This window comes from Bos indicus x Bos taurus, chromosome 29, assembly GCF_003369695.1.
Source record: "Bos indicus x Bos taurus breed Angus x Brahman F1 hybrid chromosome 29, Bos_hybrid_MaternalHap_v2.0, whole genome shotgun sequence".
NCBI lineage: Eukaryota > Metazoa > Chordata > Mammalia > Artiodactyla > Bovidae > Bos > Bos indicus x Bos taurus.
In genome coordinates, this window is record NC_040104.1 from 14,963,481 (window position 1) to 14,977,148 (window position 13,668).

The 13,668-nt window shown below is 45.2% G+C and overlaps 1 protein-coding gene across 2 annotated transcripts in view; it reads left to right on the top strand.

Annotated features, from left to right (window-relative positions):
* PRDM10 (PR/SET domain 10) overlaps window positions 1-13,668 on the top strand; it is a 99,803-nt gene that overhangs the window by 77,489 nt on the left and 8,646 nt on the right. Inside the window, exons 13-19 of one of the 2 annotated variants that reach the window (XM_027531559.1) lie at window positions 1,272-1,427; window positions 3,224-3,403; window positions 4,736-4,846; window positions 6,289-6,489; window positions 7,153-7,296; window positions 8,173-8,343; window positions 10,144-10,284. In XM_027531559.1, the coding sequence (XP_027387360.1) occupies window positions 1,272-1,427; window positions 3,224-3,403; window positions 4,736-4,846; window positions 6,289-6,489; window positions 7,153-7,296; window positions 8,173-8,343; window positions 10,144-10,284 (1,104 nt within the window). The remainder of the gene's footprint in view (window positions 1-1,271; window positions 1,428-3,223; window positions 3,404-4,735; window positions 4,847-6,288; window positions 6,490-7,152; window positions 7,297-8,172; window positions 8,344-10,143; window positions 10,285-13,668) is intronic. The other variant, XM_027531560.1, reaches the window with a different exon arrangement.

Consider the following 13,668-nt stretch of genomic DNA (forward strand, 5'->3'; position numbering starts at 1 on the left):
GAGTCAGACACGACCGAGCGACTTCACTTTATTTTTTCACTTTCATGCACTGGAGAAGGAAATGGCAACCCACTCCAGTGTTCTTGCCTGGAGAATCGCAGGGATGGGGGAGCCTGGTGGGCTGCCATCTATGGGGTCTCACAGAGTCGGACATGACTGAAGCGACTTAGCAGCAGCAGCAGCAGCAATGCGGGAGACTTGTGTTCAATAATAAAAACATCCCCCTTCTCTGTTTTTTAAATTACCAAAAGAAAACTGAGATTTAATCATAGTTCTAGTATTGAGAGTCTTGGTAATTTTCTCACTTTACACAATTAGGTAAGTTTCTTCTTAAAATTTTTTTTTAATTTTGATTTTTTAGCCATGAAAAGTTGCATTAGGGCAGAATTTAATGGCAAAAGAGACTCCAAAAATAATAAAGGACAAGTCTTATAGGAATGGTTTGATAGCTCAATACCTAGGTCCCATACATAACTCTTCTTCACTGGATATTTATGACTGAGAGACTTCAAAGGCCATATTCTTTTATTTAAGTTATCTGAAAGTACAGGGAATAAGTCTCAAGTAAGAGGAAAGGATGCTAGTGTTGTATTGTCCTCATAAATGGGTAATGTGTTTTGTATCATTGAATTCATGTCTTCAGTGGTAAAGAACCCACCTGCCAATGCAGGAGATGCAAGAGACTCCCTTGGAGGAGGAAATGGCAACCCATTCCAGTATTCCTGCCAGGGAAAATCCATGGACAGAGGAGCCTGGTGGGTTCCAAAGTTGAACACGACCGAGAGACTTAACACACGTGCACACGTCTTTAATTCTTCAGAACCTGATTTTTATAGAAGGGTGTAAAGGGACCTATTACTGCAAGGGGCTAAATTGTTTGTATCCATATTGGAAGCAGCAAAAAGTGAGGAAGAATAATTTTCCGTCTTCTTATATTTAATTTTTGCCAAGATTCATTTAAATCCAAAGGAACTCTTACTTTTAATCTTTTTATTTTTTTTTAAAGAGGGAGAGAGACAAACATGGCCCATGTGATCAGGGCTTGGACTAAGCAAGCATTTTCTTCCTCCTCTCAAGTCCTGGGAGGTCCAGGCTGGTAAGGTTTTCTGGCCACCATGAAAAGGAGGCTGTTACTAAGGCCAGTTATCAGTCACACCCGATTGGCTCCCAGGCCAGGCTGATGAGAATCCAAGGCAATGCATTTGGCTCCCTCTAGTGTTGGCGAGCTGCCTCCTGTCATTTTCCCTGATTTTCTGTGTCTTCTCTGCCAGGTGAAGAAGCATGTGCGCAGCTTCCACTCAGAAAAGATCTACCAGTGTACAGAGTGTGACAAGGCCTTCTGCCGTCCGGACAAGCTGCGTCTGCATATGCTCCGGCACTCGGACCGCAAGGACTTCCTGTGCTCCACGTGTGGGAAGCAGTTTAAGGTGGGAACCAGCGGGCAGTCTGCGTGGTCTCGGGCCATTGAAATTGTCATGCCTGCTCATTTTGAGGGTGTATCACCTGTGCTCACAGCACAGACTTGAGGTGTAATTTGTGTCTCTTGTTTGATTTGAAAGTGATAGTTGCTCAGTCATGTCCGACTCTTTGTGACCCCATGGACTGTAGCCCGGCAGGCTCCTCTGTCCATGGGATTTTCCAGGCAAGAATACCAGAGTGGGTTGCCATTTCCTTCTCCAGGGATCTTTCCAGCCCAGGGATCTAACCCAGTTCTCCTACATCGCAGGCAGGTTCTTTACCAACTGAGCCACCAGGGAAACCCTAAAATTAAAGAGGAAACTCACTGTAATTTCCCCAAATAATTAATTCATATCTCCAAATAGGGTAATAATGCATCTCCTACAAGAATCCAAGTGTATAATGAATAGAACTAAATTGCTATCAAGGAATTCCTAAGAGGACAATATATTTACCCATCGAATCAAGAGATTTTTTTCTTGAGCATTTATGAAGTGTAAGAGTCTGATAATTGAGCCCTAGGTCATCAGGACGTCATCCAGTGGAAGTGGGAAGTGTATGGGATGTTGAGAGGGTTAGGCTCCTTTGGGGAATGTTAATGACTTCTGGGATTAAGATAAAAGATAATAAGTATAAGAACATGCCTGGAATTTAGAAGAAAGCAAAGGAAAACCCCACAGGAGACTCAGAGATAAGAGTTAAACAAGTAATTGTGAAAATGGTAAAACAAGCTTCCTTGGGAAGCCAGATGTTTTGGCAAAAATGTCACTGAAAGATACTCTGCAGAATATGAGTGTAGGTCATCTTGTCATAGAAACTAGAAAAGAGTCAGAAATGGATTCAGGAGGGGAAAACTGACTTGGAAAAGGAGTCCTGTGTAGAATGTGGAAGTTGGTGGGGCTGCCTGGCCATATACCTCTGAACTTAGCACGGTGGGCATTCAAGAAATGTTTGTTACTTAAATTGTGCTGAAAAATGAAGGGGGTTACAGAAACATCCTCGAGCCAAAATGTGGAAAGAACTGGTCTGGTAGGAAGGTTCAAAGTCTTTATAAGACCAATAACAGTGTAATTATATGTCTGAGAGCAGAGCCTCACTGGATAAGGGAGCTGGCATTTTTGGAGTTTGTTTTTATTCAGGATGGGCTCTGCCTAATTTTCTGTCTGTGGACTCATATCAACCTGTATCCCTCAATCAGATCATCAGACTAAAAGCTGTGACTTGGACCTGTGATCGTGTACCCCGTCCATAGCGGGTAGTATAACTGCTTACACACTTCTAAATCCGTATGGTGAAAAACACTTAAATTCACTCGGGGTTTAGAGGAATGCCATGATGTGTGTGAAAACATGTGGGAATTGTTTAAAAAAAAAAAAATATGGGAATTGAGTACATACATGGCTTTGTAAATCCAGTATCACCTACCATTCACGATCAATTTATCTTATAGTTCTTAATACCAAATTTATTCCATGTGCCCTTTGATTGCTTCTACATAAATGCCAAGTCTTTCTTCTCAGAAGTCAGTGTGTAGCTTTCAAACTGAATGGTTATTTTAAAGCCCAGCTCATTGCAGTGCACTTACTCCCTGGTGAACGGAATGATTCCCAGTGTTGCCGTGTCCTTGTACCTTCTAGCAACTTGGAGCAGCCCGGTGGGTTCTGTTATTGCTAACTTGTACTGGTTTTTTTTTTTAATCCCTTCAATTAAAATTTTTCTATCCCCTCCCCCACCTGCTGCCTTCTCAAAAATTCTCTGCAAACAGCGGAAAGACAAACTCCGGGAGCACATGCAAAGGATGCACAATCCTGAGAGGGAGGCCAAGAAAGCCGACCGCAGCAGCCGCTCCAAGACATTCAAGCCCCGCATCACGTCCACCGACTACGACAGCTTCACGTTCAAGTGCCGCCTCTGCATGATGGGCTTCCGGAGGCGGGGCATGCTGGTCAGTGTCCACCGCCCTACACCTAAACAGAGTTCTGTACTCAGCCTGTCACCGGCTTTCCTCACTGGCTGGGCATGGTGGGGAGACAAACAGTTCCCAGCATGGGGCTCTTCTCCTTCCCAGGCTCCCTTGCCCCGCCTTGCCATGGTTCATTTCTGGTGTTTCTTAGAAGAGGTCTTTGTGATCACTTTTCCTCGCTGGTTTTGCTTTGTTTGCCATGCTGTCTTTGCTGTGTGTTTTCTTTTTCTCTTCTCTTCTGTGTTCCTGAACCAGCCTTTCTTCTGGTGGAGTCCTCGCCCCCTCCCTGTTCTCTTCTGTGTTCCTGAACCAGCCTTTCTGGTGGGGTCTTCTCCCCCAGCCACCCACTCTGATTGTCCCAGATATGACACAACAGTAGACGGGACTTTCCATCTAGGCAGGGCATGGGGACCAGCTTAGCAGAGACACCAGGAGAGCTGGTTCTCAGTTCATTTTGCCCTGATGACAGTTTTTGCAACATGTATTTCTGCCAGGACCTGCCAGTAAAGTCAGAGACTGTTATTTAATTTTTTTTAACTTTTCAATTTTATATTTGGGTATAGTTGATTAACAGTGTTGTGAGAGTTTCAGGTGGACAGCAAAGGGATTCAGCTATATACATATACATTTATCCATTCTCCCCCAAACTCCCCTCCCATGTAGGCTGCCACATAACATTGAGCAGAGTTCCCTGTGCTCTACAACAGGTCCTTCTTGGTCATCCATTTTAAATATAGTGGTGTGTACGCGTCCATCCCAAACTCTCTTGACTACCCCTTCCCCCCATTCTTCCCCTCTGGTGACTGTAAATTTGTTCTCTAAGTCAGTGAGTCTGTTTCTGTTTTGTAAATAAGTTCATTTGAATCATTTCTTTATGGATTCTACATATGAGAGATATCATATGATATTTCTGATATTTCTCTTTCGGAGACCATTACTTATAAAGCAGAACCTTTGTTTGCATTCTATTCAATATCCTCAGTAAGGTTAGGGCCCTAAGCAATGAGAGACAGGCTTCTGTCAGTAGAATTCACTAAAGAAATTCCTACTAGTGTAATTTTCCTTTTCTTTTAGTCAAAGGCTGTTAGTGGAATCCACAGCAACCCAATTCACCTTCAGTAATTTGCTGAATTACCGTTAACTCCTGTTAATTCTTTGGTCTCAGAGGGACCTGGCCATGCTGGCTCTGGCCGAATGCCTTACTTTCTGGGACATTGCTTCAGAGAACTTTAACTTCCAGCAGTTGATATCAGAGGTGTTTGTTCAGTGCTTGTAATGGGATCTCTTTTTCTCATTTGCTTTTTTTCCTTTTAGGTAAATCACTTATCAAAGAGGCACCCAGACATGAAGATAGAAGAGGTGCCAGAGTTAACTCTGCCCATCATAAAGCCCAACCGTGACTACTTCTGCCAGTATTGTGATAAGGTAAAGGGCAACCATCCACAGGAGGACCTTTGCGGGAGCTCCTCTCAGGGCTGGCTTGTCTGCGTGTATAAACTCACGCTGGGCTTCCCACATGGCTTAACAGTAGAGTCCGCCTGTCGTCGATCATGGGTTCGATCCCTGGGGTGGGAAGAGCCCTGGAGAAGGAAATAGCAGCCCACTCCAGTGTTCTTGCCTGGAGAAGCCCATGGACAGAGGACCCTGGAGGGCTAGTTTATGGGGTTGCACAGAGTCGGACACAACTGAGCAACTGAGCACACACACACATAAATACATACCAGGATCTTGCAGTTTCTCTTGACAGATGGTTCTCTGTCTCAGCAGTTTTCCATTTAGACAAGGAAGGACGAGAAGGGCACCCTCATTTTAAGCCAAAATTTTTTTCTTAAAAATTAGTTGACTTTGTTTTTCTTGTTGTTTCTTCCTTTTGTGGTTATTATTATTATTATTGTTGCTATAGAAGAAGAGGCTTATTGCCAAGAGCTTGGTTTATGAATTGGTTTTAAATTCATAAGCTCTAAAATGAAAGTGTGTATTATCCTACAGTGGATTTTGGGTTTCTAGAAGATTGAGTAGGATGTGAAGAAGTTTTGTGGTGTAATACTCAACTTGTACATTCTTGATTTTTAGTAGTTTGGAAGAAGATAGGAATAGAATATACATTTATTGTTTCATTGCAACATTGTTCCCTATCCAAAGTCAGCTGTATAGGGTATAAGCTATACATAAGTAGTGTCAACTTAAAAGCAAGAAACATTTTTAAAGCACAGATTCACCACTGTGGGTTCTAGTTGCTATTAGACTTGCTGTTTTGGAAGATTCTTTGGCGTATGAGCCAACTACATACATCACAAGAGAGCTTTCTCAGAAAGTTGAAAGGGTGAGCTGGCCTTAGAAGCAGTTCTTTCTGTGACTATATATCCACCTATTAAACTTCAGATAAAGGTATAGATATTTTTACTATTTCTGTCTTAGATGCATAACTTCAAGGAAGATGCCTCACATATCTGTTATGTTCTTGCCCTGCATGCTGTGCTCAGTTGCTCAGTCATGTCCAACTCTTTACAACCCCATGGACTGTAGCCCACCCGTCTCCTCTGTCCATGGGATTCTCCAGGCAAGAATACTGGAGTGGGTTGCCATTTCCTCCTCCAGGGGATATTCCTGACCCAGGGATCGAACCCACGTCTCCTGCATTGACAGGTGGATTCTTTTACCACTGAGCCACCTGGGAAGCCCCATTTATGTTCTTATGTTATTCTAATGTATGTTATATCCTCATTATCCTTCAATATGTCTGTTAATATATTTTATTTTGGGCTATATGAATGCTCTTTCTCATTTCCTTGTGAAATTGTTGGTTTACTTTAAGCAAGACAGCAGAACTATATACTGCTCTCACGGCAAAACTTTTGAATTTTCAGGTTTACAAAAGTGCCAGCAAGCGAAAAGCCCATATTCTGAAGAACCATCCCGGAGCCGAGCTTCCACCAAGCATTCGGAAACTTCGCCCCGCGGGCCCCGGAGAGCCAGACCCTATGCTGAGCACCCACACCCAGCTCACAGGCACCATAGCCACCCCGCCCGTCTGCTGCCCTCACTGCTCCAAGCAGTACAGCAGCAAGGTACGTGGAAGGCTCGGACTGCCTGGGAACCAAGGTCCCGGCTTAGGGAAACATGACTTAAGACAGCTTCTCGGCCGGGTGCTGTGATGGCTTCTTCTGCATTGGTGGGGGGCTAGAGGAACTGTTTTCTGTGATCAGGGACCGCAGTACAGAACGGGAAGAGAATGTGGAAGGACTGTCTCCAGAATTAGCACCATCTGAGAGCCCGAGCACTCTAATGGTTTCCTTTTCCATTGGTCCGAGGAGGGTCTCAGATTTGAATATCCTGTGCTCGTGGTTTAAATGCTCAGGCTTGCAGCAGCACTATGTAAGAACTTAAATGACGGTTCCTGAAAAGCGAGTCACTTTTGCTTGGGGGCTTATCACCGATTGCTGCAGGTATAGGTGGGATGAGGTCATGCTGTGAGGTATCCTGACCTTACCTGATAGCATGGCAGGGGGTGGGGGGCCGGGGGGAGGAGGTGGGGGGAGTCACACACCTTTTTTTTCCCTTTCATACATGCCATTGTCCCACTTCAGGAAAGGCAGGTAGAGTCAGTGTTGCTCTGACTTTTTTTTTTTTTAAAGAAAAAGCATAACATGAAAGACTTTAGGAACCATTGGAGGGTTTGCATTTGGGAAAGCTTGAAAATATAATTATTCTTGGTTTTTGCCATTTTTCAGACCAAGATGGTACAACACATTCGAAAGAAGCACCCAGAGTACGCCCAGCTCCCCAACACTATACACACACCTCTGACCACAGCTGTGATCAGTGCCACGCCAGCTGTCCTAACTACGGACAGTGCCACTGGAGAGACCGTGGTGGTAAGTGTGAGCGGAAAGCACCTCTCCTGTCCTTCCTGCCTGTCACAGCTCCAGGGCCAAGGCCACGTGTCTCTTGGTGTTTAATTGGCTGGAGATGTAGCCCACCACCCTTCAGTGTCCTATGCGAGGCACGATGTTTCTGCCTGGGTCTCCCAGTCGGTGCTTTCCAAAGCTGTCTGTGAAAGGAACAGCAGGAAATCCTCAATGCTGCCTGTTCATCCCAAGACTCTCAGAACCTCTGGGCTAACTCCCCTGCCTGACACAGATAGACCGAGATAGAGAGGTCATCTTCCAGCACCTTCTTTTTCTTTTTTTAATATTTATTTATCTATTTGACTACGCCAGATCCTAGTTGTGCCACACAGGATCTTGTTCTAAATGTATTTATTTGTAATTGAAGGATAATTGCTTTACATTGTTGTGTTGATTTCTGTCAAACACACATAGGATCTTTCAGCTGCAACATGTAAACTCTTAGGTGCAGCATGAGGAATCTGTTGTTCCCTGACTGGGAATCAAACTCAGGCCCCCTGCATTGGGAGTTCTGAGTCCTAGCCACCTGACCACCAAGGAAGTCCCCCAACATCTTCTTAACTTTGGATTTTTGTCTATCTGTGCTTAGGACTTATCTGTAGTCCCCTGATCCACCAGTAAGACAAACCGAAGAAAATTTTTTTTTGATTGAGCTGTGAGGTATGTGGGATCTTAGGTCTCCAACCAGGGATCGACCCCATGCCCCCTGCATGGGGAACCCAGAGTCTTAACACTGGACCAGGGAAGTGTCCCAAGACAAACCAAATTTTGTAGGATTTCAGAGCACTGAAATAGCTACAACCAGCAGTGTTATTAGCAACGTGCTTCTCGTCATTTTTCTAGACGACAGACCTGCTAACCCAGGCAATGACAGAGCTGTCCCAGACCTTAACGACGGATTACCGAACACCACAAGGGGACTACCAGAGAATCCAGTACATCCCTGTGTCACAGTCTACATCCGGCCTGCAGCAGCCTCAGCACATACAGCTTCAAGTGGTGCAGGTGGCTCCGGTACTGTCCTGCGTTTATTTCTCTTTACCTGCATGAATACCGAATTGCCGTCAGTCAGTAGAGCAGTGGGGGTCACCTAAAGCACCCTATGCTCAGAGCTGGAGCTAGGCCCTACATCACTGTGCCTGTCAGCTGGGAGTCGAAGGCATTTGTATAGCCCCTGCTGTTGATGGCTCTGTGGTGTAAGGGATTTCTGTCAATAGTGTCTAGAGATTTTCTCTAGACACTAGAGAAAATGTGCAGCTAGCTAGCACACTAGCTGCAGTCTGTACCATTATCCTGCCCTACTGCAGGGCAGCGTGAGCCTCTTCTGAACCCTTACCTTGGGCATCCAGGTTGACTACTTGTTGAGGAGCCTGTTTGATCAGCCCCTACCTGAGCACTGAATGATGTCTATCAGTGGGAGCTTATAAGGAATAATTGTGAATTTTGAGTATCAATACCTTATTAATAGTGAGGTATAATTGTTCCTTCTGCAAGGTAATTAGTAGCTCATTCTTACTGATTCAGGAGCTAAAAGGAAAAATCCTCCTCAAACTATTGTTTCACTTAATTATGCTGAGAAATTGTACTCAAGGCACACATGAACAAACGTTTTGCTTTGAAATAAACTGGACTCTGAAGATTTAAAACTAGTATGAAAGCAGGAAATTGGAAGTTGTCATCGACTGTTCTGTATTTTTTTTATAGGAGGGTTTTTTTTTTTTTAATATATAGCAGTGTTACTAATTTTAGGCTTTGGAAGAATCTTTGAATATCTGAAGTTGTCTGTAAATTGTGATACATATGTACATTATTTTGGAAAAAGTGTCTCTACTTTGGCCACATGTTCACAGATGTCTGTGCTACAAATAAGGTTAGGAACCACTGCTCTAGTGATCCAGAGTGACAAACCAAAAGCAACTTCTCTACTTTGATCTCTTTTAGCTGATAAAGGGTAGGCCATTACATTTAATTGAAACTTAAGGGGAAAAGATTTTTGATTCCTGAGAGCTTCTTATTCAGCTATATTCCCTCATTTCCCTTCCAGTATTAAATCACATTACTGTTTCATGGTTAGTAAGCATCATTTTTAAATTAATTTATTTTAATTGGGATATAATTACTTTACAATATTCTGGTGGTTTTTGCCATACATCGACATGAATCAGCCATGGGTGTGCATGTGTCCCCCCTCTCCTGAACTCCCCTCCCACTGCCCTCCCCACCCCATCCCTCTGGGTTTTCCCAGAGCACCAGCTTTGAGAGCCGTCCTTCATGCATCGAACTTGCACTGGTCATCTACTTTACATATGGTAATATACATGTTTCAATTCTGTTCTCTCAAATCACCCCACCCTGACCTTCTCCCACATAGTCCAAAGTCTGTTCTTTACATCTATGTCTCTTTTGCTGCCTTGCATGTAGGATCGTTATTAGCATCTTTCTAAATTCCATATATATGTGTTAATATACTGTATTGGTGTTTCTCCTTCTGACTTACTTCACTCTATATAATAGACTCATTAGAACTGACTCAAAAGTGTACCTTTTTATAGCTGAGTAGTTTTCCATTGTGCATATGTACCACAACTTCCTTATCCGTTTGTCTGCCAATGGATATCTAGGCTAGCAAACATAATTTTTAAGGCTGTCTTTTCCTCTGAAGTTTGCCAGCTTGGCTTCAGTGTGGGCTCTTGGGACTGAGCTCTGGCTCTGAAGTCCCATCTCTTCTGGGGGACATGGTTTCAGCTGCACTTTCTCTCTGGAAGGCTTTCCCTGAACTGTACTCAGCATAGGTCTGGGTTTCTCCTCCCACAGGCCACTTCCCCACACCAGTCCCAGCAGTCCACGGTGGATGTCGCCCAGCTCCACGACCCTCAGACCTACACACAGCACGCCATCCAGGTGCAGCACATCCAGGTCACCGAGCCCCCTGCCCCTGCTATGTCCACATCCCAGGTACGCTGGCCCCTGCTCCAGGGACTAGTCCCAGGATAGTGTGGCCTCAGGGACTCTGGAGATGTACTAAGAGTGGAGAGACATTATCTCAGACCTAGTCTCCTTGACTATGGGAGTGATATCTTTATTTGGGGGGCCTTTAAAGAGTCATCTTTGCCTCCAGTGGCTCATTGGTAAAGAATCCACTTGCCAATGCAGGAGATCCAGGTTCCATCTCTGGGTCAGCAGGATACCCTGAGTGACTGAGCATGCCTGCATTAGGGACACACCATTGAATGCTCAGCCTGGCCTGTCTGGATGGAGCCTGACCTCTGATCTCCTGGAGATCTCCTGTCCTCGGTGGCTGGATGACGGCCGGCAAGAGGGGTTGTCTCTGTAATTTTGGAGCAGTGAGATTGTGAAGGATTACTGTGTTTGTGTGATAGAGACCTTCGTTGAGAAAGCAGAACGCTGGAGTGGGTTGCCATTTCCTTCCCCAAAAGCAGAGCTACATCCACTTGCAAAATATTTATTAAATTCTTACTCTTTGCAGGAAACTTTTCTAGATCTTGCCCTCAAGGAGCTTAGAGTCTGGTAGGGATGTACACGTGTGCACAAGCAAACAGGGCATGAAGGGAAGGGACCTGAACCATAAAGGATGCCCCCAGTCTCTCTCCTGACATTCACAGGGGCCAGGACAAGAGCACACATGAAGGCTGCATGTCACCACCCTGAGTGGGTAAAGGTTTCACTCAAACCCACCAGCCATTAAATACGTATGTTCTATCTTCCTGCTTGACATAGGTACTTTCATAATGATCACCTTGGAAAATATACATAAAGTACCCATGGATATTAAATAAGGTGGATAGCGCTAATTAAAAATTAAATGTATCCACAATGCAGTGGGATAATATTTACAGACGTGTGCAAAATTAGCTGTTATACTAAAATAGTGTGCACTGGAAAATAGTAAAAATGAAATTAAAAAAAAAACAATTAAAAAAAATTAAATCTGTTTTTCTGCCAAACACACGGCTGGCACTGGCAGTGGCCAGGTAGAGGTGGGAGGAAGTAAGGAAAAGGATTGCTGTCATTGTCATTTAGTTGCTAAGCTGTGTCTGACTCTTTGCGACCCCATGGACTGTAGCCCATCAGGCTCCTCAGTCCATAGGCTTCTCCAGTAGTGGGTTGCCATGCCCTCCTCCAGGGGATCTACCCAACCCAGGGATCGAACCCATGTCTCCCGCCTTGGCAGGTACATTCTTTACCACTGAGCCACCAGGGAAGCCCTTTTTTATGGTCTCCAACTGCTTCCTCTTTTGTATCCCACTTTTCCTGGCTCCAACTGCTATGGAAATCTGTAGGATAAACATGCACTTTCTCTGCCCTCCTATTTTTTTTTTTTTTTGGGAGGGGGCCTCTGCTGCTTGCTGTCTAATTGCCCCTCCCCTCCTTCTAGTGTAAGGTTTCTGGTGACTTGTCCCAGCCCAAGACAGGCAGCCTCTTCCCACAAGGGGCCATGAGTTTCTCAGGTGCACTAACATCACGCTTCTGAGTTTCTCAAAGGAACCAGAGGCTGGAGGGCCAGGACGGGCTCCTCAGAGTCCCTTGTTGGGATGAGGCAGCTATTCTATCTTCCTGTGGGAAGCAGGGGCTGCTTGCTGCCCCCTTCTCCTCACCCAGGCTCCTTCTTGCACTCATGGGGCCTCTGTACTATGTGGACACCTCGGCTCATGTGTCTCAGCTCCATCCACACCCCTGCAGGTGGCAATCCAGGCCACCCCATTGGTCTCAGGTGCCTGAATACAGTTAGAGGAGCCCTGTGTGGGAGACAGGACCCCTACGGGAGGCCACGCTCAGAGGAGAAATGTGTGTGGATGGATATAGTTAGAGGAGCCCTGTGTGGGAGACAGGACCCCTATGGGAGGTCATGCTCAGAGGAGAGATGTATGGATGGATACAGTTAGAGGAGCCCTGTGTGGGAGACAGGACCCCTGCAGGAGGCCACGCTCAGAGGAGAGACATGTGTGGATGGATACAGTTAGAGGAGTCCCGTGTGGGAGACAGGACCCCTACGGGAGGCCACGCTCAGAGGAGAGACGTGTGGGTCCTGGAAGTGGGTACAGGGCCATTTCCAAGGTCCAGGAGGCCTCATGTGAGAAGAGCCAGCCAACATCCCTACAGGGTGCCTCTTGCCCATGTCTAAGGATGACATGGATATGTCATTAGGTTATGGGCCTGTGTCTGAGGATGACGTGGACATGTCATTAGGTTATGGGAACTCAGTGGAGGGAAAGATGGTACTTAGCAGCTACTAAGTCACTTCAGTCGTGTCTGACTCTGTGTGACCCCATAGACAGCAGCCCATTAGGCTCCTTTGTCTCTGGGATTCTCCAGGCAAGAATACTGGAGTGGGTTGCCATTTCCTTCTCCAATGCATGAAAGTGAAAAGTGAAAGTGAAGTCGCTCAGTCGTGCCTGACTCTTAGCGACCCCATGGACTGCAGACTACTAGGCTTCTCCGTCCATGGGATTTTCCAGACAAGAGTACTGGAGTAGGGTGCCATTGCCTTCTCTGGTACTTAGCAAGGAATCAAGGAAAATCATGTAAAAGTGGTATTTGAGTTAGGTCTTGGAGGAGGGTATGATTTTGACATGGTAACTGGGGGAGGTTGTATGATCTGAATATGCTCTCATTGTGAGGAAGACATGGGGGGAATGAGTGAGACAGACACAGACATGAGAAATTGTGGTGTGTCTATAAATTGTGATGTGGTGTCTTAGTGACAGGAAACTGTGCTTGGAAACAAGGCCAGGAAGGTGGTTTGGAACTGAAGTGTGGACGGCTTGAGTGGCAGACAGTGGTGGTGGGGGGTGGGGGGTTTATCCTGTAGACAGAATGGGTCCCTGTGTTTATCTCCACTAACTTGGGGGTATCTAGTGCACGGAAGTGGAGATTCCAACTTCTGGGTTCAACTTCAGTTTGTGTTACAGGTTAGCTTTGTGACACAAGAAAGTCATGGAGCTTCTTAGGTTTTTTTAAAAAACCTATGCATTGAAGATAATTATACTTCCATCCATTTACTTTTCTAACAATTAAGTCTTTGGATACCCTTGTAGATAATCATCCTTTGGAAGGTAATTAGAATTTCATAGTTATGATTGCTTTTCATTAATTCTGTTCTCATTTAAAATAGGTCTAATTTTAGGGACTTCCCTGGCGGTCAAGTGGTTAAGACTGCGCTTCCACTGCAGGAGGCATGAGTTCAATCCCAGGTTGGGGAACTAAGATTCCACGTGCAGTATGGTGCAGTCAAGAGTAAAATTTACTATTTTAACCGTTCTGCATTCAGCGTTACAATTCCCATGAGCATGATTTATTTTCTTCAGCAACGAGTTGACA